This window comes from Anabas testudineus, chromosome 18 (assembly GCF_900324465.2).
Source record: "Anabas testudineus chromosome 18, fAnaTes1.2, whole genome shotgun sequence".
NCBI classification, from domain to species: domain Eukaryota; kingdom Metazoa; phylum Chordata; class Actinopteri; order Anabantiformes; family Anabantidae; genus Anabas; species Anabas testudineus.
This window is the reverse complement of record NC_046627.1, coordinates 31016196-31039250: the sequence shown is the minus strand read 5'-3', so window position 1 is coordinate 31039250 and position 23055 is coordinate 31016196. Positions and strand designations below refer to the sequence as shown.

The window sequence follows — 23055 nt, the reverse complement described above, 5'->3', positions numbered from 1 at the left end:
TACATTAACAACTCAATTCATGGGACAAAACATTTGAGTTAATTTGATATCTTCAGGCTACTGAACTTTTTTTTTTTGTTGTGTTACCAAGTTAGTTTTACATTTTTAGTACTTATGAATAATACTGAACTAACCGGTAATCCTTAGATCAGTTCATAAGTTCCCTTGGTGCCATATAAAGGAACTTGAATTTATAACTCAACTTAACTTGTGTATGGATGGAGTAAAACCCATAGGGTGAAAAACAAATTACAGTATGTAATTTGTATTTTACATAAACTCATGCGGGCCCCAAAAAGGCTGGATCCGGGATAGATGGCACCATAAATTGCTAATTCATTCACCAGATTCTGTTCATTGGGCAACCAAGGCACTGCACCTAATTGACTGATCAAATAGGAAGAAAATGTAGGTTGGGATGCAGAAAAATCTTATGAATGAAACCAAGTCGTGTGACGTCAATTGGGACCGCTTGACGCATAAATCACGTGGGTCAGGAAGGCGTAGGTATAAGAGACCTCAGCCGCTGTCCTTGGTCCTGAAAAGAGAGGTGCGAAATTCCGGGAGAGGAGTTAAGAAAGAGAAGACAATTCACCAGCAAACAACATCTGTGACAAGACTTAACATTCAAAACAGCAACAACTAGCACATAACAAAAACAACCACCTAGTGAAAGGCAGCGAGTTCAGTGCATGACAACAGGGCTTCTAGCAGGTCTTGGGGTGACGTGACGACGAGAGGAAGCTGGAATTCCCCCGCTGCTCCCACTGGAAGTAAGTGTCAACGCTCTAAAATGTAAATATGTAAGACTGAAAGATTATAATAACATATTTTATCACATTAAAATGACCACTGCTAAAGCTTATACCAATAACTTATTTTTACACTGGACAGAGTGCGGTTCACATCAGGAAAATGTCAAACTGTAAAAAAGATGACTGTGATTTCTGCTGTTTGTTAGGTTGGAGAAGGTTTGATAGGTGTAGACAGATATTTTCACATTACCTTCAGACAACACGAAACAATATATTTTATCGTATAAATTAATGTCTTTCGCAGTCATTAATTAGAAGCATTTTTTAAATGAATCATTGCATTATGTTGTAGTGCACTACAGCCCCGGTGGGAACTGAATGTATTGTCACTTCGACTGGCTATATTTCTTTATTTATGGCCAAAATCGGTCGTGGTATTGCCTCCCTCCTTTTTTTAATTCTCCCGATAAAAATTGGTTATTCATCCAGATTTATCTTGAGTGCGCTGCCAAGAATGACCATGCTAAAAACTGAATTGCAGTTTGTATTTATTAATGAATGACCACATTCATATTGAAAATAATGTGATACCATAGAGACAGTGACAATGATAGCTCTTTGACGTGTCTAAAATGTCTGCATAAAACTGACGTCCATGTTTGTTGGGAGTTATGAGGTTTACAGGTAGTGTAAGATGTGGGGAGGTTGAATGGTTTTGGCTTTATGATTTTTTTTCTTAATTCTCAAAGGCAAATTAATAATTAGCTTTCTGGTGTAGATAGTACTGTGATCTGTGAGTGAACAAAACAGATGGAACCGAGGCGTTTTATTGGGTCTAAATAAAAATCTAAAATAAAAATAACGTACAGTTACAGAGTATCAGTCATAGTAGACTGTGCGCATCACAATCATTTGCTTCCTGTTTGCACATCACGCAATCCACATTGCCTGCAATCAACTTAGTTTCCACTGCCTACAGAATATATCTGAGTCTACCATTCATTTAGTATGTTATTGGATCTTGAAATGTTTCGTATGTTTTTTTAAGAATAATTGCCGTTGGGAAAATTCTGCACTAGTTTCAGAGATTTTCCTGGAAAAGTGGGAGTGTCTCGAAACATAACTGCGTTTGTGTCAGAAGTTACCTCACAAATTCTTTGAAATGTGCATTTTATTACAATATTTAATCAAGTGAAAACCTCTCAGAGTTGCTGATTTATTGTAGATTCTTAAATTTGTGATGGATGTAAATTATTAGATATATATTTTTGCAGCATCCAAACTGCAGCTGCAAGAGCGAATTATTAAGGCGATGTAAGCTACATGGAGGCAAACCGTTATCTTTTAGACTAAAATGCTAGCATGGAGAGTGAGCAAACAGCCTTCTAAGTATGCTAAATGTAAGACTGCATTTCATATGCATATATTTTTTATGAGAAATCACAGCACTTGTTACGTGCCTGTGCAACATTTTTGCTGGTACTATTAATGAGATATGTATAAACAATGTGAATTTGTTGTGTGAATTGAAAAACTGCGCGTTTTGTTTATAACTGTGTGGTATTTGTGGTAAATGTGGTAAATGTTATATTGTGAAACTATTCCTGTCTGAAGTCATGCTGAGCAAGACAACCTTTCAGTTATCAATAGCTTGCAGTGCTGTGCTTCCATTTTATTTATTTATGTATTTATCACACCTAAATGATTTACAATATCAATAAATTTAATATTACACAAAGCTAACCCAAGTAAATACAAAGTCCAGTTTTTAAATGTTGATTTGATTTATTAAGGCTAAAATCCTGTCCAAACCTTCCTGGCCCTATTTGAAAAAGTCATACCCCCTAAACCTAAATAACTGGTTGTCCCACCCTTGGCAGCAACAATTGCAATAAAGCATTTGTGATAACTGACAATGGGTCTTTAACATGATGTAATGGGACCTTTAAAAAGTCTAACCTTTGTCTCATCAATCCACAGAACATTTGCCCAAAAGTCTTGGGGATAATCAAGCTGTTTTTTTGGGGGGGGGGGTTTTTTGGCAAATGTGAGACAATTATCTCAGGGACTGAAAGTGTGATGAGACAATTTTAGTACCAATGCAAAACATTTGAGCATTTGAGTTTTACTATTACAAACACAACACAGTTTTCAATATTTAGGCATAAAAGTGAGTATGTAACTTTTATTCCCTGCAATAGTTATGTGTAATTATAAACTACACTAACCATCCATATAATTCTGAAAAATTCTAAAATCCTAATTTCACTTGTGAAAAATCTGATCTGAAATTGTAAGCTCTCTTCAGTTTATTTTCTTTTACAAAACGTATTTTTTAGTTTCTCACTTTCTTGTTTCTGTGTACTTCTATTGTCCATATCCTGACCCTTACCATGGTTTGGAAAAGTTAACTTTTAGTTGCAGGTCTGTGACAAAACTCTAGTCTCCTGTAAAAATGCTAGATTTACTGCTTACTCATGCATCAGCCTGAGTTCCAAGACCTTAGTTTATACTGTACCTCACTACTTCCAAACAAATGCCTATGATACTGTGCTGTGATTTTGTACTATAGGGAAATATGTCATTTATTTAAACAGAAGATCTGTTTTTCTGTTTTTTTCTCTCCTTCCAGGTTTCCATTGCTGTTCCGAACCATAGGTTCATTCTTGGTGGCAATGATAGGGTACTGTGATGCCTCAAATGCCCTTACCTTGCTGATCTTCCTGATGGTGGCTTCATTTCTTCATCTGTCTAGTCCCAATCCTATCAACACTGCTGTAGATGTCAAGAGAAATGCTACTTGGGGGCAGACGTTACGAGATGGGGAAAAAAGGGTTGAGGTGAGAGAATTGATACACAAAGATGAGGCAGAGGAAGAGGAGCTCTTTAAAGATGTGGATCCCAAAACTCTAGCAGCAGTTTTACTGGAGGCACTGAATCACTCACACATAGAAAGAAGGAAAGAGGGAGAAGAGCATGAGGGGATGGAAGAAGAAAGAAAGAGAGAAGTTAAAAAACAGGAAGAATATACAGACTTGAGAACAATTGAGGGAGCAGACCAAGACAGAGATGGACGACAGGAGTTCGAATTATTGATGGCCACACAGTGGAAGAATCAAGAAAAAGAGGATGAGGAGGAGGAGAGGATGAAAACTCAGAAAGAAGAGGAGATGACTGAAAAAGTGAGCAGTCATACCACTAGTCAGACAGTCCAGGTCCAAACCAAACAGCAGCCCACTAGTCCCCTGGACATTGGAAAGGGTGCTGTTCCCCAGCAGGAACCAACCAGCACTGGACAAGGCGACAAGGAAGAAGAGGAGCAACTCAACCCAGAGGAGCTTAAAAGCCTTGAGACAATGATGGAGGAATTTCCTCATTTTAACACAGTCACTGAGAGGGAGGGAGATTCCAAGAAAACCCAAAGAGAAAACAGAGCTTACGGTAATTACAATGAGATTATACCACTAAATGAAGGTGGTAACTTTGCCATGTCTAAGAAGAAACTGAAATGGCAAGAGGAGACGCAGAAAGCCCTATACCTGCCAACATTAAGGGGTGGTAATTTAATGGATGACACAGTGGACAGTAATTATCACAAATATTCAGCACAATCGCAGCCTCTATTAGAGCAAGTGGCGATGGCAGACAAACAACCAGAAGAGAAGGACGAGGAAAATGAGGAGGTACTCAGTCTGGACAAGGAGGAGGCACATGCCAAAGCAGAGCAGGAGGAAATGAGAAGGCAGGCAGCTGAGGCACAGAGAGCTAAGATGGAGGAGAAGAAGTTGGCTGACCTCGCCTCAGACATGCTTCTGCGCTACATGTTCAAACAGAATAATGGGAACAAGAAATACAGCTTATCTCTGTCCAGTGCTGCAGAGGACAAGAGGTCCAAGGAGGAGCAGGAATTAACAGAGGAAGATGATATTGATCCTCAAACCATTGAAAAGCTAATTGAGATTTCCAGCAAGCTCCATCTCCCTGCTGATGATGTGGTGGACATCATCAGCAATGTAGAGAAAAAGAAGAAGAAAGAAGTGCCACCTCAGAAGACGCCACATTGGCAAAAAGCAACTTCACTGTCTTCTTTATTGTCATCTACCAATGGCTTTTCACCATCACAGATTTCATACATTTCAGAAAGCTTCCCTGTCTCTAAACAACTCTCTTCAACTGTCAATCTTCTAAAATCTTGGATTCAGGAGAAAACACCAACAAAATCACTTGATCACTGGGGCAAATCAGCAAAGTCGGTTATATTTAATTTAAATCTTAGGCCCAAACCTCAGATGCCTCTGTCACATAAACAGGATCTCTGGCTCAAATCACCCAAGTCTGTTTGGACTGGGTACACTTCTTACCCCTACACTTACTCCCTGCCCCCTTCATACTACCAGCCCTTCCCAGACACTTACCCCATCTACCTTCCACCTCTTCCAAGGCATAGACCCCACTTTTATATCCACCATCATGCTGTTAACCTCAACACCCTCAGAAATACTGCGGATGACCTCTACATGTTCCCTCCCAAACGTGGTTATCACAGCTGGATCCAACCTTGGCTTAGAAAATCCCCTGTGAGCCTCCAGCAAAAGCCATATGATATTAGCTACCCCCTCCCACTGTATCCCCAGACTTTTCAGTCAGTATCCATATCCAAAGCACATTCCCTTCCTCAAATGGCTGTGATTTCTTCTCAACGGAAGCATTTTTATTACCCAGCCTCATCACCTGTAGTAATGAGAAACAAAGATTATTATTTGTCTGGAAAGCAGACAGATAGCCTCACCCATGAGAATCTGGAGAAAGATGTGGGGAAGATACTCATAAAGACACCAAAAATGTTACACTAAAGCAGGAATAGGAGAATAAAGATAAAAAAAACAATAGCATGACTGAAAATGGAAAAAAGACAGATGAGCAGGACAGAGTGTATTTCTTCTTTTATGGTTTTGCTAGTCATTTTGTTTAGCATGTCTAAGTTTCTTTCTCCTATTTTGATTGATTGTTTCTTGGAAAAGGGCATTATTCAGGATAAAATGAAGATTTGTTGGGAAAATTCAAGGAAATATACCATATAATTGTGCATTCTTCATATATAAGGAGGGAAACATGACCTGTTAGAAATATGATATGACAATTATGGGTGTCATGTTGGAACATCCTGTCATAACGGCATTCTTTATTGGACATTTGCTACATGGCCAAAAGTATATGCAGACACAGAACATTCCAACCATATGTAGAGAGTTAGTAGAAAAAACACAGACATCGGAGTCATTAATGTGCTGCTCAGTGTCCACTATTCTGATTTCAGTTTTTCCATGAGAAGTTGAAACCTGGCTGCAAAGATTTTGTCTCGTTCAGACACAAGAGCAGTGCATTATATGTGATGACCTGAATTTTGAGTGGAATTTGTCACATGTTGCAATACTTTTGCTCACTCAAAATTTGCGTCATCTGATACAAAAGGTGCTATCCTCTGTGTAGTTTAACATATCAATGTGGACTTAGCATTGCATTAAAGCTAAGATTCTGAACTTTTGTCTCATATCCATCATTTGAACCCATTTGGCATACAGCAAAAACAACCTAACTTTGTCATTTCAATACTGCATACTTTTAGCATTTATTTACCATAGTGCATGCTGTGTGATATTAAAAGCTGAATCTGGTGTTTAAATAATGTGCAAGTCAGCTTTCACAAGATTAAACTGCTCATTTAATGTAGAATCGTACCACTTAAGAAAATATCCATTAACTCATCTTCAGCTTAAAGATATTCTAGATTTTCCTCTTTTGTGAGAAATGGGCCCATCTCTCTTATGGCTTTTGTGACATATTCATTAATTAATATCTTTTATCCTAAAGCTGCTTCACCTGGACTGAGGACTATTCACTAAAGAATCCACCTGAACTGTTTAATCAGTAAGGCTAAAGGTTGTAGGTATTCTTTCATCAGTTTATTCTTCCTATTCTAAACTGTTCACACACAAATCCATCCACTGCCATTGGCTTCTACTTTTTGTCTCATTGTACAGGTCAAATATCTCCACCTAATTAGATAAAGTATGTTATGATTAACGTTGGTAACTGACACTCTTAGTGTGTTTCATCAAAGTTTCATCATTTACACATTGTCCCAGGAAAGCAAGATGTGTTTTTGACAAAGAAAACTTAAATTAAATTTAAATTTAAATTTACAATTTTAAGCACAGTATTTACATATATAGAAAATACCATGATAAACAGTAGTGCAGGGAAGTAACTTCTCTTTCAAACAACTGTTACAACTGACCTCTCATCTGTGCATCATGCAATTAAATTATGAACAATGTGTATGTAGATATGTGAAAAGTATACCAAAAATATGTCCTTGAATGGTGGTTGCTTGGATGACAGACTGGGGCCTTTGTCCTGACATGTATCTTCATTTTTCAAAGCCATTCCCGAAAGTTATATTTCAAAGTGAATACAATCTGTGCAAATGTAGTACATTATTTTGTATTATTTGTATGAAAATGCAGCAACATTTGTTTTTTTTTTTTTCGAGAGAGTATATTTTGATTATGGATTATCTAAAAAAATAAAAAAAATCAGTAGGCTATAATAAACAAAAAAGCACATTTGATACAAAGAGCTATGGAAGCCACACTATAATTGCTTGGATGACTCATCATTTTGCATAACTTTAATTACCTTGTTGCTATGGCTAAACTCTATATGACATTCTTTTACACTTGATGCCTTCAAAGGATACAATATATGTTGTTCTTTTATGAGAAAAATCAATTTAAAAGGAAAGGCTGATGTGATTCCTTTTAAATTCCTTTTTTCTTTTACATTTTTTTACAAATCACAAAGGCAAACTAGTGCTCTTAGTTTTAAGCACTTAATTCCTACTGAGATCATTTAAATAATTAACATTTTTGAATAGTCAATCATTTCAAAAAAAGTATGCTCAATTTTTAGTAGATGTTACTGGAGGAAAGAGTTGAGTTGACTACATATGAAGGAATAAAGTACACTGGGCTTTAGATACACAAATATACATTTTGATTTCTTGTTGTCCAAATGCTGCATTACCAATCAATAGAAATTTGTATGTAAGAATTTGTTTCCATACTCTGAAATATTCTGTCTTACATGTATGATTTCACCTATCACTCTCAATATTTTAGTTTTTTTTTCTTTTTTAAATGCTGAATATGATTAACAAAATCAGTACTGTAATGAAAGTGGATGGGATCATGTAAATTATTCTCTACAACCGATTCCACGGGAGATTAAATCAGTTTTTTCAAATACAGTTGAGTTGTCCACTTCACTATGTATTAGTTAAAACCGTAACAAATGGTTTTCACTGCCTGAAATAAATTACAGTGTTGTGTATTATTGAGATTTTCTTTCTTCACTCAAATGGGTACTGATAACGAGTAAGCCCTTATTTTTCAACTATGTCACTGATCTTTGGTTTGTTTGTGTTGTTGACCTTTTGTAGTTGTGCTGCTAACCCTAACCCTAATCCATCTGTGTGGCCAAGCCAGTACAAAATTATGGCATTAACAATCTTGTAATAGAAAGAAATGAATAAGTCAATAGACGGAGTGAATTCAATGGATGAAATGAGAGTTAAAACTTTTATATCTTTTAATTTGTTTTTTTATACGATTTAGATGGAACTTGAAGATTAAGACAGACAAGGGAAGTAATAAAAAGGGAGCTAAGAGATGATGCAAAAAAACTCATGTATCTTTGCATCTAAAAATTACTTCTTTAAACACATACAAGCATTAATTTAAAAATTATAGAAAAAAAGTGAACAAAAACAATCATTGTTTGAGTCGTGCATGGAGCAAATATTGTCCATGGTCTTTGTATATGTACCTTGTTGTATCCATTGTAATAAACGTGTGTTTCCTGGATGTAAATATTTCCATGTCAATGACTATTTTTGCTATTAATTAAAAAAAAAATAAAGATATATTTTATTACATATTCCTTTATTGTGGACACAGATAAATAATTGTAACTCTGGGAAAAAATGCAAAAAGTACTTACAGCTCTGAAAAAATGACATCTAAAAATTTATAGCAGAACAGTGTTTGCTGTACTTTCTCTACCTCTAGTACTTTCTACTTATAAAGTGGCCGTATTATGCCCCTTTTGGGGCTTAAAAAACAGTAGATTTCTATGCTGTAATACCATATACTGTAGATCAGAGTAAGTTTCAAGTTTGAAAATGTATGCAGACAGATCCTCTCAAGTAGAAGCTTCTCCCTCCCCACCTCTTTGCTGACACATCTGTGACAGTTGTTAGCCAAGTTAAAAAAGAAAAAAAAAAGTTCTACTTGCACTACAAGTTCAAAAGACACAGCAGCAGGACCATTGAGATACTGTGGTAAAAGCAGATACAGCTGAGCTGCACTAAGTTATAATAGTGTAAGATAAACATGCTACATTTACATTTTGTTATTTGACAGATTCTTTGGTCCAAAGCGAATACAATACAATGCAAGCAAAAATATCTGAGCCAAGACAAAGAACTTTAACGTAAAGTACTCTAGGAAGAACTGTTTCCATTTCATGAGGTGTAAGTGCAATTTTTTTCAATATATTTATTTTTTAAGATTTAAATGAAGAGAAAGTTGTGAAAGAGTTTTATTTTCAGCAGGTTTTTTAAAACTCGGAATGAGGTTGCTGAGCATGCAGAGGTGGGCAGGTAATTTCACCATCATGGAGAGAGCTGAAAAGTTTAGCCTGGAATCTTTTGAGGTGAGGGGACCCCAAGATGTTGTTTGCTGACTGGAGTGAATTGTAGACCTGTATGAGGGAGTTATTTTACCACCTCCAATCCACTACTTCTACAAAAGTAGTTTTAAATGTTTAACACAGTGTCTTTATAGCATCCTGATTGTCCTGCTGCATAGTTATCCAAAAAATGTCTCCGGCTCTGGTGTCTGAGAGAAGCAGACCTAAATTTTTCACATTTTGTTATGTTACAGTCTTTTGCCAAAATGGATTGAATTCGTTATTTTACTCATAATTCTACATACAATAAAAATTTCTCTCTCTTCTCTTTCGGAATCATCCTTTTCCACCTCGCTCTATCATGGACATCTTCTACCCTTACACCACACCAGCCAACCTCATATCCTCTGTAATCACATCCATATATCTCTGACTTTGTTGCTAACGCAGGCAACGTGAGCTGTCCCTCTGATGTGCTCGTTCATTATTCTGTCTAACCTCGTTACTCCTAAGGAGAATCTCAACATTTTCATCTCTGCTACCTCCATCTTAGCCTCTTGTCTCTTTCTCACTGCTACCGTCTCTAACCCATAGAGCTAGTCACCTGGAAGCGCTTCATGACCACGCAGAACCTGTCTCAACTTTTGCCTGAATTCCTTGTGAGTTTCTTCATTCTTTAGCGTCCACCACTTGGTCTTCTTTTCTGTCTTTCCTCTCTTCTATCTTCCTTGGGCAAGATATTGAGCCCCAAGTTGCCCCCGGTGAGTCAGGTCAGCTGCATAGCAGCTCTGCCATCGGTGTGTGAGTGTGTGAGTGCTTGTGTGTGCGAGTGGGTGAATGAGACGCAGTGTAAAGCGCTTTGAGTACCAGCTAGGTAGAAAAGCGCTTTATAAGTGCAGACCATTTACCACCATCTGTCCTTCTAGATTTATTTCCTTTACATACAATAAAGATTCTAACAATAATAAATGGCCCATCCAAAAAAAAAAGTCACTCTCTTTAATATTTTGTTGGATTACCCTTAATTTAGCCGTGGCATGGTTAGATAAGCTCCTGCATTATTACCGCCCAGAGTTGCATTAATCTTTTGCCAAAATGTTGTATTGATGATGGGAGAGTCGGAGCAGTGATTTGAGGTTGCTGCAGTTGGTCAAACTGCAGCAACCTCAAATCACTGCTAACACAGGCTTGTGCAGTAGGCACTAGGCATGATGGATGCATCACTTTCTCAAGTATGTGAAAAGACAAGGATAAAAAAAAGCATGTAAAATATTCTCAGTGTCTGTAAAGTTAAAATTGCACGTAATTTTGCAATATTTCTGAGCCAACCACACCAAAATTCTTTGCAAAGGTTTAGTATGTTCTACTGACAGACTAGTACATGGCATAATGTGTAATGTGTATTTTGAATCTTTACTTTTTTAACCTGGCTTGCATTGAGACCTGGTTGCATCTCTTCAGTAAACTGTGATCAAACTAACTAGTAGATTTCTCTTCCACTTAAACTCTCACACTGTCAGTGTTGAAATGCTGTAGCACATGGCCAAAACCCTTGAACTAACACACACCAAGTTGGCAGTTTATCAGTTTCACATAGCTATAACGCTCCACTACTCTTTTGGAGGATGTAGTCTCTGATGTAGATAACATTGTTACAGTTGCTCTCAATTCAAACAGAAAGAAAAGAAACCACAATCTAGAAAAGATCACCCAATATAAATACAAAATAGCATCAATATAAAAACTTTAATATATACACAGAAAATGTAAAGATGGATGAAAATATGTCAATAATAGTCCAAGGTGGAATGACAACAAATACATTACATAAATAATGATTGTGAAAGTAGTCAGTTTTCCTCCCCCTTATAGAGGGATGGGGAATTGTACAGTTTGATGGCCACAGGCAGAAAGGATTGCCTGCCACGCTCTGTAATGCACATAATGTTGATCCGTCTCTCTCTGACTGTGTAGTGGGTGTCGACCATTTACATTTCATTTATTTTAGAGAGAGGGATGACAAGACTCCCTGATTTTCTGAAGTTCATCACTACCTCCTTTGTTTTACTGATAAGTTGATAAGATGGTTGAGCCCACACCAGTCCACAAAGTTACTACCCTGAATACGTCCTACAACTGCAGACACATCAGATAACTCCTGCAGATGGCAGGACTGTGAGTTGTACCTGAAGTCTGAGGTATACAGGGTGAAGAGGAATGGAGACAGAACTGTCCCCTGTGGAGCACCTGTGCTACAGACCACAGGGTCAGACACACAAGACCGATAAACCCATTCCTCTCACCAGAATAGAGCCGTTGTGTGTGAGCACATACTCATCTGCCAGTGCTGCAGCCTCTGAAACTGACTTTACCTGTTGCTCTGTAACATAAGTATGTACACTCACCGGCCACTTTATTAGGTACACCTTACTAGTACCGGATTGGACCCCCTTTTGCCTTCAGAACAGCCTAATCCTTCATGGCATAAAGTCTACAAGGTGCTGGAAACATTCCTCAGAGATTTTGGTCCATATTGACATGATAGCATCACGCAGTTGAGCCACATTTGTCAGCTGCACATCCATGATGCGAATCTCCCATTCCACCACATCCCAAAGGTGCTCTGTTGGATTGAGATCTGGTGACTGTGGAGGCCATTTAAGTACAGTGAACTCATTGTCATGTTCAAGAAACCAGTCTGAGATTATTCTCGCTTTATGACATGGCGCGTTATCCTGCTGGAAGTATCCATTAGAAGTGTCATCCCTTTATGACACTGTGGTCATAAAGGGATGAACATGGTCAGCAACAATACTCAGGCAGGCTGTGGCGTTGACACAATGCTCAATTGGTACTAATGGGCCCACAGTGTTCTAAGAAAATATCCCCCAAGCTGTTCACCAGCCTGAACCGTTGATACAAGGCAGGATGGATCCATGCTTTCATGTTGTTGACGCCACATTCTGACCCTACCATCCAAATGTCGCAGCAGAAATTGAGACTCATCAGACCAGGCAATGTTTTTCCAATCTTCTATTGTCCAATTTTGGTGAGCCTGTGCGAATTGTAGCCTCAGTTTCCTGTTCTTAGCTGACAGGAGTGGCACCTGATGTGGTCTTCTGCTGGTGTAGCCCATCCGCTTCAAGGTTTGACGTGTTGTGCGTTCAGAGATGCTCTTCTGCATACCTCGGTTGTAACGAATGGTTATTTGAGTTACTGTTGCCTTTCTATCAGCTCGAATCAATTTGGCCATTCGCCTCTGACCTCTGGCATCAACAAGGCATTTACGCCCACAAAACTGCCGCTCATTGGATTTTTTTCTCTTTTTCGGACTAATCTCTGTAAACCCTCGAGATGGTTGTGTGTGAAAATCCCAGTAGATCAGCAGTTTCTGAAATATTCAGACCAGCCCGTCTGGCACCAACAACCATGCCACGTTCAAAGTTACTTAAATGACCTTTCTTCACCATTCTGATGCACCGTTTGAACTGCAGCAGGTCTTCTTGACCATATCTACATGCCTAAATGCATTGAGTTGCTGCCATGTGATTGGCTGATTAGAAATTTGCGTTAAGGAGCAGTTGGACAGGTGTACCTAATAAAGTGGCAGGTGATTGTATTATGCAAGGGGTTTTAAACTGCTTAAAAAAAAAAAAACAGATCTCTTGCATATTCAAAGTAGAACTGCCTGTATTCCATTTTACCATTCCTAAAAAGTTGTCTTATATGATCTTATATGCTTTAAGAACATCCGCTTCCACGTTTGAATAATTTAAGCTATCAATTAAAAAATGTTTCATACATAAAGCTTTTTGTTAAGTTCATCTATGAGGTGCAGAATACCAACCAAATCAAAGGAGGAAGACTGGGACTCTTCATTTACACCATTACCACCCTCTGAACTCAACCGACCCTCTTTAACCAAGGTAAGCTTCTTGCATTCCAGATAAGTAACAAGTGAACATTACCCTTGCCTGAATCAAAGAAGCAAAGTAAACAAGCTGCCCACCAACAATGGAATCTTTTCGCCTGTCCCCTCCTTTCCTCTCATCTATCCATTCAATTGCTACTATTGACTGTCATTAACTTTGTCTTTTCTCTCTCCCGTAGTTATACTTCCTCCTGTCTGTCTCCCTTGGCATGAAATCAGACATGCATGTAAATGAGATAGTTAAAGCTGAGAAAAAAAAAATATAAGAGATAATATGATTAGGGTTCTTCTGAAATATAATCAAATGAAAGGCTGATTGTACCTATTAAAAGAAAAGAAAAAGGAAATGCTGAAAGACATAGTAGGCTTTATGACAGGATGAGTAAGGAAAAACTAAAACAAGTCTGGGTAGAGACAGAGAGAAGGGAGTAAACAATAAGCTAAGGGAGGAGTGAAGTGCTTGATAGTTGCAGCTAATGGAGAAGTGCTATGATTCATGATGTCACATGGTAAAGATTGGGTGACTCATTCACCAACATCATCATGCAGGCACTGCAGAACACCCAAACACACACAAAGGGGCATACATACTAGACATATTTATGCATGCATATTCACTTTAGCAAAACTGCAAGGTGACAACATATATTCTTTAAAATATGAATGCTCAGAAGTAAGCAAAAACACAATTATGTATACATTTACAATATCTTTCAATTTACAATCTACACATGCTGTAGCTGTAGCAATGAATGAGGGATTTGAGGCAGCAGTAGCTCAGGGGAAATACTAGAACAGTTAGTAGAGCAGTTGACTATGAAAGTGTCCTTGGATAACTCACTGAAACCCTGTAGTGGCATTGTCATGTATTGTCTGGCAGCATTGCCCAAAAACAAATTTCCAGGGGTAATCAATAAAGTATGTCATCATCATAAAAAAACGCTACACGGTTCATACAAAGTTGACCTATCTTCCTTCCTGTCTAGCAACATCTTAAAGTCCTATATTTTGGTGTGAACTGCACACTTGGTATTTCTGACTTTGATCACAATGGGGCAGTATTGGATAGGTTTTTCATTACTCTACCAAGCACATTCTGGTACCATATTTACATAGATCAGAGTAAGAAATTACTGCTGTAGCCAAAAATTTTGAGTGATGCAATTTTGGTTCAAAAATTAACAAACAAAATCACTTATATGACGTAAAATGTAGGAGAGCTCCAAAGGTGTCTATTCTTTAAACAAAAAATATTTTTTTATGACAGATGTGGCTTGTGGAGATAATTTTTGCCACTAATTATAAATGATGAATGGTCTGCATCATAGTGCTTTTCTACATTATTATTATTATTATTATATCATTGTTATTATTATTCAATACAAAATATTATGGGTCAAAAACAAGCTTGACTTTTTTGATAGCACTTTGCTTTGATGTTTTTTCTCCTTGACTTAGATTTTGTTTGCTTGCCTTGTTCCTCACTTGTAAGTTGTGTGTGCTAAATGTAAATGTCAACGTCTGACAAATATAAAAACAGAATTTTGCTGGGTGATAGGAAATGCTGCACATGTTGATGCATTTTATACAGATACAGGCTATCTCTGTGATCATTGTTGTCCTGTGGGAAAAACAGACTAGGAAATTGTTGTTTGAGTGTACTCAACAACAACTACTTTACATAAGTGAACCACATGCTGCACACACTAGTGCTTGAAACATAATCTGACAAATCATTTGGTAAAGTACCTAAGTTTAGAATTATATATTTCATAAAGAGAATAGTCTACATGAGATAGTCTAAAACTGTGGCATTAAAAAGATATAACATAAAGCAAGTTCTCTTGAGCATAGCTGTTAAGGAAAGTACTGTGTGTGACAGCTTAATGTTTTAAAAAATTCTGCTGTAAAGCCATGCGTGTTTTGTATGTTTTCAAAGATGCTATCTTGTTGTGCTTTCAAGCAGGGATTTTTCTGGCTTAAGGTTTTGTCTTTTGGAAAAATGTGTTGACTATGTTTTAGCTGCTATACAGTAATTTTCTAACTTCATAAAAAAAATTGATTTTTTTCTTAAATGTAATGTATAAACCAAGGTAAATAACAAGCAATAGACTACTAACTGCTTCTCCACTCAAGGGCCATGGGAGTGCTGGAGCCTATACCAGCTGCAACATAATGTTATTACTAAAAATATTAACTTCATGCTGAAGGAAAAAAAAACTTTGAAAAAATTTCAGATATTGATATTGTCTTTCTTAAAGTAAGTTTATTCTTATTAATAACAGAGGATTCCTGTGCTGTGTCAGAAGTACCAGAAGGAAAAAAACGAAGGACTGCGAATTTACTTGTTTGAACCGAGCCTGAGGTGAGACTGTGTGATGTCAGACCCTAGTCTATGTCGACAAGGGAGAAATGGACAGTTCTGGGAGACAAACTTGTAACTAACCTATCTACTGGAATATCAACTGTAAAATCACTATGTTATCTATAAATTGTGGATAAATTCCTGCCAACATAAATTGAATCGAAATTCATAGATAGAAGTGGGTCATATGGCATCTTGTAGGTCTATATAGGCTGTACGAGATGATCGGCGCACAGTGCATGCTTGTTAGTAGTTATTTTTTCATACAGGGATGTTTGATCACCTCCCATGTTTCCTAGTCAGTGTTGTCAAATAGTTGTCTTTTCTGTTTTAATAGACTTGTCCTTTGTGACATGGTGATGTCTTGTCTTCCCTCTTATTTACTGGTCTTGTCCCTTGCTATGACACGGATGCAGATGTATAGTTGGTGTTGTTCTCTCCTTGATGATGCAACCTATTTTGGGGAAACTGTTTATTAGTCATTCGCATAGGTCAACCAGTAAGAATTTCATATGGAGAGAGTCCTATTGTTTTATGTGGGCAACCCCTCATAAGGTTTTGGGTGTGTCGATAAAGGCATCACAGTGGTTCTGTCAGGACCATGAGTCAACTTTGCTAAAAAAAGAGAAAACGGATCTCAGTAGTAGACCCTGGAGACCCTGAGGATTTACCCAACTGAGGAAAGGTGTTTGCAAAGGTTTTTCCAACCCTTCTTTTTCCAGGAAGCTTGTTCACCAGCATCAGTCCCTGTTTGCAACAAAGAGACATCATTAAGGGAAAAAACATTATCCTGGACAGACACGGGCATTTGTAGAATTGGGGAGACAGGAGCGAGCCAGCTGCTTTAGCTGCCGCATCTGCTGCAGCATTTCCCTCCAGATAGTGGTAAAGACTATCTGGCGGGAAAAAGGAACCACTGGACCTGCTAATAAAGGGGAGGAGAGACCAGGTGAGGGCAAAGAGCAGGGAGGAGGGCCAGACAGGCTGGAGGGGCAGAGACCATGACACTTTGGGAAAGATACTCTGCCATTGGTGTATGAATGGAATGTGAATGTGGTTCTCCATCTTCAGCTTTTAGAGTAACATGAGACATTGTTAGTAAGACATTTTGCCAATGCAGTAGCCTAGCTGGTGTTAGATTAGGAGTTTTTGCTTGAAGAATTAGTGAGTGAACTGCATGCGTAACATGAACTATGAGAGGACACATAGCAACAGTGTCTGTTGTAGCTAAGATAGCTTCGCTAGCAGCTGCTACTGCTCTCAAGCTTGAAACCATACCTCTCTCTGTTGTTGAGAGGCATTTTGAATAGTACCCTAAAGGTCTCTGTTTGTCAATTAAATAGTTTGGTGTGGTCTGGAAGTCTTAAGCAATGATGTTCTTGCTAGAACTTGTTTCAAGTCATTAAATACAGTCTCTTTGCCTGTAGTCCAAGCCATTGTCCGTCATGGCCATATGTTTCCCCCCCATGTGTGATGTCATACAGGGTTTGGGAGATCTCCACATAATTTCGAATCCATGGACGGCAATAGCCTGCTAGGCCTAGAAACATCATTTGTTTTTTATTTCGCAGTTTTGGCAACCGTTGTTGCTAAAGACAAATTACATTGATTCAATATTACATGGTGGCTCCCAATGTGAGAGATTTTCAGCCACTGCTAAAGCAAACAATGTGGGGCTGGATGAAAATCCCTTACCCATACGTGTCCATATATATCGCTTACCATTGAAAGTAAAAGCAAACCAGAATTGTGAATCGGGATGGACAGGAATACTAAAATTTGCATTTGCCAGATCAATGACAGAAAATGGTTTGCACTTATATAGAGCTTTTCTTCCTGGCTGGTACTCAAAGCGCTTTACTCTGCATCTCATTCACCCATTCACACACACACTCACACACCGATGGCAGAGCTGCTATGCAGCTGACCTGACTCACCAGGGGCAACTTGGGGTTCAGTATCTTGCCCAAGGACACTTTGGCATGTGACATGGCAGCCGGGAATCAAACCACCAATCCTGTGATTGGCAGACAACTGCTTTACCTATTGAGCCACAGACCACCCCTAGAAAACCAACAAGCAGTTCCTGGGACTTGACACATAAGTGTTCTTACATTCGGCACTGTTGGAGCCGGATGGTGAACTGTTTAATTTATATCTCTAAGATCTTGGACTGGCCTCCATGACCCATTCGATTTTTTTCACAGGCAAGATGGAGGTGTTGCATGGTGGACATTCCACTATCGCACCTCTGTCTATTAGTGATTGAATGGCAATCTACAAGAAGCATCACATTTTTCCCTTGTATGTTGAGAGTTAATTTTGGTAGTGTTTTGTAATCTGATGTTAACTGTAAATACTGACTATATGTAATAACTGCGTTATCCTTAAGAGGTGTGTCTGTGGGTATGTCAACATGCTGCTTACTGCTCTGACATGCCCCCGCTGTCTCCTATTGCTGGGACGAGTTGATTCCTGGTGAATGCACTGCAATGCCCTGGGGTGGTGCATGTCGCCATGACTCCTATGTGGTGCCATCTTGATGGCTATTTCTTTTCTTTGTGGGACAGATTCGAGACCTGTGTCCATAGCCTCCACAATTATAACACTACAGATTTCTCTCATCAGGTGACTGCTGTCCAGAAAACCTGTTGTAAGACACTGACATCCCTCTACCTCTTGTTCTTCCTCCAGTCCCACTGTTTTGTAGAGGTCCACGTTCAGGACTTTTTCCACTATCCTGCTGACAGAACATCAACTGAGCAGTCTGGAGTTTTTTTTACCTGTTTGTTGTCATTGTCAGGTTTCTTTTCAGCACTGTAGCCAGGCTGACAAAGAGTCATAGCTCTGTTGAGCCTAGTATTCCCTCAACTCTAAGCAGCAATGATTTCATGAATTTCTTTACAAATAAAATCATAACTATTGGAGATAAAATTGATCAGATTCCTGCACACAGCATGGATGGAATGATTGTAGATCATTCTGAATTAATTTCAGTAATTAATTCCTCTAAACCATCAACATGTCTCTTAGATGATTAGATTAGATTTGGGGCTGGCTGTGGCTCAATTGGTAGAGCAGCTCTGCCATCGGTGTGTGAATGTGTGTGTGTGTGTGTGTGTGTGTGTGTGTGTGTGTGTGTGTGTGAATGGGTGAATGAGAAGCAGTGTAAAAAGCTTTGAGTACCAACTAGGTAGAAAAGAGCTATATAAGTGCAGACCATTTACCATTTAGATCCCATCCCGACTAAACTCCTCAAAGATGTCTTACCTTTGATCAGCAAACTCAAAAAGCCTACTCTGGGCTCAGGGGTTTTAGTGAATTATAGACCAATATCCAATCTGCCCTTTATCTCTAAAATTCTTGAAAAGGTAGTTTCTAAGCAATTATATGACCACCTTCGCAGTATAACTTGTATGAAGATTTCCAGTCAGGATTTAGAGTACATCATAGTACAGAAACAGCACTGGTAAAGGTCACTAACGATTTTCTATTAGCATCAGAAAATGGACTACTCTATATACTGTTCTTGTTAGATCTTAGTGCTGCATTCAACACTATAGATCACTAAATTTTATTACACAGGCTGGGACATGTCATTGGGATCAAAGGAACAGCACTAGAGTGGTTTAAATCATATCTATCAGATAGATTTCAGTTTGTACATTTTAATGATGAGTCTTCGATGCTGTGCTTGGACCGATTCTTTTCACTTTATATATGTCCCCCTTAGGCAATATTATTAAGAAGCACTCATTAAATTTCCATTGTTATGCCGATGATACCCAGCTATACCTATCTATGAAACCAGGAGAAACTAATCAATTAGTCAAACTTGCACAAGCATGCTTAAAAGACATAAAGGCTTGGATGTCCTCCAATTTCCTTCTCCTCCAGGTTATTTTATTTGGACCTAAAAATCTCAGAGACACTATGTCTAATCACATTCTCACCCTTGATGACTTAGTATTGGCCTCAAGTAACACTGTAAGACATCTCTGAGTTATCTTTGACCAGGATATTTCCTACTTCATACATCAAAGAAATCTCTAGAACTGCCTTTTTTTCACCTGAGAAACATTGTTAAAATTAGGAGCATCCTGTCCCAAAGTGATGCTAGTCCATGCTTTTGTTACTTCCAGACTGGACTATTGTAATTCATTATTAATAAGATGTCCCAATAACTCCTTAAAACGTCTCCAGTTAATCCAGAATGCGGCAGCCCGAGTTCTGCCTGGACTTAGCAAGAGAGAGCATATGTCTCCAACATTAGCTTCTCTCCATTGGCTCCCTGTAAAATCCAGAATTGAATTTAAAATTCTTCTCCTCACTTATAAATCACTTAATATAATATAAATCAGGTTCCATCTTATCTCAAAGAACTCATAGTTCCATATTTTCCCAGCAGAACTCTCCGTTCTCAGACTGCAGGTTTACTTGTGGTTCAATTCAATTCAATTCAATTCAATTCAATTTTATTTGTAGAGCGCTTTTTACAATTGACATTGTCACAAAGCAGCTTTACACAACCAAAGAACAGTACATGAACAGTGAATGTGTATGAATCATGAAATTAGATTGTCCCTGATGAACAAGCCAAGGGCGACGGTGGCAAGGAAAAACTCCCTGAGAAGGCAACAGGAAGAAACCTTGAGAGGAACCAGACTCAACAGGGAACCCATCCTCATATGGGTGATTACATGCTATGTAGGCAGCAGTCCAGTATAACAGTTAATGTCTTTAAGTTAATGTGGACTCCAGTTAGTTAATTGCAGGCAGATTTGTTCCATTCCTGGACTATGGAGCGTTGAGTCGAGACCTCCGAGAAACAGCTGCCGACGTCCGCCGAGGCCAAGACCGACTTCATAGTAGTGTTTGACCAACTTCAGTCTCCAAACGCATCCCATAGAGCAGACGGTGGATCCGAGCGACGAGATCTCCAGCCAGAAGTTGGGCATCAGGACGAGTCAGACAGGTCCAGAGGGCAGAGGGTGGAATGATGTGTAGCTCGACAGAGAGACAGGAAGAGGGAAATAGTTGGTTAATGGTTCCTAGAGTTTCCAAATGTAGAATGGGAGGCAGAGCCTTTAGCTATCAAGCCCCTCTCCTGTGGAACCAGCTCCCAGTTCAGGTTCGGGAGGCAGACACCCTCTCCACATTTAAGACTAGGCTTAAAACTTTCCATTTTTATAAAGCTTATAGTTAGAGATGGATCAGGTGACTCTGAACCATCTCTTAGTTATGCTGTTATAGGTTAGTCTGCTAGGGGAACTCTAGTGACAAACTTTCCTCTCTCCTTTCTCCTATATCAATGGAAGTCCACCATTGCACATCATTAACTTTGTGTCTTCTTCTCTTCTCTCCTGTAGTTGTGCTTCCTCCTCTTTGTCTTCCTCTCTCTCTGTACTTTTCTGCAGTTATCCTCGGCCTGGAGCTGTACATCTCCAGAATCCAGTTGACCTGCCCAATGTTCTTGCTGCTTGTTGTTGTTTTTGTGCCTGCTGTTCTTTTCTCTCTTCTCTTTCCACTCACCCCAACCAGCTGAGGCAGATGGCCGCCCACTATGAGCCTTGTTCCGCTTGAGGTTTCTTCCTCTAAAGAAGACCTGGGCAAATTAAGGCCACATCCGGCCCTTTGTACGTCCCTGTCCGGCCCGCGTGAGGCCAATCATAAACACCATAAATTAAACCTTTTTTTTTTACTTTTATTTTGAAATTTTATTTTGAAATTTTATTTTGAAATTTTATTTTGAAAAGCGTTACGTCGCTACGTATGCACGTCGTAGACGTAGCACCTTCACTCGCGTATACACGTGTGTGAGTGAAGGTGATGCTGTTCGCCAGGTTATCCCCAAGATGTCGGCACACCCCAAGAAAAGAAAAGTTGATAACGAATGCTGTATTTTCAACAAAACATGGACTTCCAAATATTTCTTTACAGAAATTAAAGGCAAAGCAGTGTGCTTAGTCTGTGGTACACAGGTTGCTGTGTTTAAAGAATATAATTTGAATCGCCACTACACCACCAAGCATGAAGATAAATACAGAAATCTGTCTGGTGAAGAGCGTGCAAGGGAGTCTGATGCATTGCTTGCAAAACTACAAACCCAACAAGGATTTTTCACTAAACTTCACACTCCCAGAGATGCAGCCGTCAGGACAAGTTATGTCATTTCTCACAAAATCGCCAGAAAAAGTAAGGCGTTTTCCGACGGAGAGTTTATTAAGGAGTGTTTATTGGACTCTGCTGCGCTGATGTGCCCAGAGAAAAAAGGCGCATTTGAGAGTTGGTGGCCCTCTGACACAATTCAGGCTTCTCATGCCGCCCCTGATAAAAATTAATTGCCCACCCCTGCTCTAAAGGGAGCAGTTGATTTACTTCTCTACTGTCACCTTGGCTTCTGAACCAATAATCAAATGAAGCTGACAAGGTTTTACTAGGAGAAGCAGGTACAAATTTTGTGTCTTTCTTAAAGCAGTCAGTTGATGAAACAGGATTTTTTTAAACAGAAGAAAGGCTAGGGTAGATCTTTCCTTGTTTCTCCTCTTCTTCTGAGTCCTCCTGAACCAGGGCACTTGCAGAGGCTGCAGCATGGCATGAGGAGGGGCAATAGGTGTGGCGACAGCATATGGTGGGGGCAGGATCTATCTCTTTCCCTAAATTTCTGTATTCCGTTCTTTTTCTCCATACTTAACTCTTCCAGTTTTACCTTTACTCTAACGGCAGATTTTTCTGCTTTTGCCTCTGCCTCTCTTTCCCATTTATTCGAAAGCCTGACAGTTTATTTTATTCTTCCCTACTTGCTTTCCTTACTTTTTCACTTGCTCTTCCCGTTCCTCTACTATAATCCTGCAGCACTTTAATCAATCTACACATAATGTACCTTGTAATGGAAACATCCCCTGTGTAACATAGAGCCAAAGTGGAACATCCTCAACCATTATTTTAGCAGGGTCTGTAAGAAGGTCAGACAATTTAGCTAGTTTTTCCTGTTTTATTCCCCCCACAGATAACTCATTCACACTGATCTTCCCATCTCATCATATGATCGATCTTATCACACATTCACTAACTCTGGAGGACCCTTTCAGCCAGACACTCACACAACACATTTGTTCTGAGCGACTGTCTTATGGAATGCAGGCATTGCAGATTGGACACTGAAGAAGTCGTCACAAAGCTTATTTTCTTATCAGCTGTTAACATCACATGCATATGTCACATGCCCATCTCATTCAAGTTGGACTTAAAAC

The 23055-nt window shown here is 38.9% G+C and overlaps 1 protein-coding gene across 1 annotated transcript; it reads left to right on the top strand.

The window, feature by feature from the left end:
- The first annotated feature begins 365 nt into the window (after window positions 1-365).
- Window positions 366-6336, top strand: vgf (VGF nerve growth factor inducible). Its single transcript, XM_026352535.1, has 2 exons — window positions 366-773; window positions 3388-6336. The coding sequence occupies exon 2, from the start codon at window positions 3431-3433 to the stop codon at window positions 5606-5608; it is 2178 nt and encodes a 725-aa protein (XP_026208320.1). The 5' UTR covers window positions 366-773; window positions 3388-3430; the 3' UTR covers window positions 5609-6336.
- Window positions 6337-23055: the final 16719 nt, after the last annotated feature.

Coding starts and splice junctions, on each gene's coding strand:
- vgf (XM_026352535.1), top strand. CDS start 3,431: ATGATAGGGTACTGTGATGCCTCAAATGCCCTTACCTTGCTGATCTTC.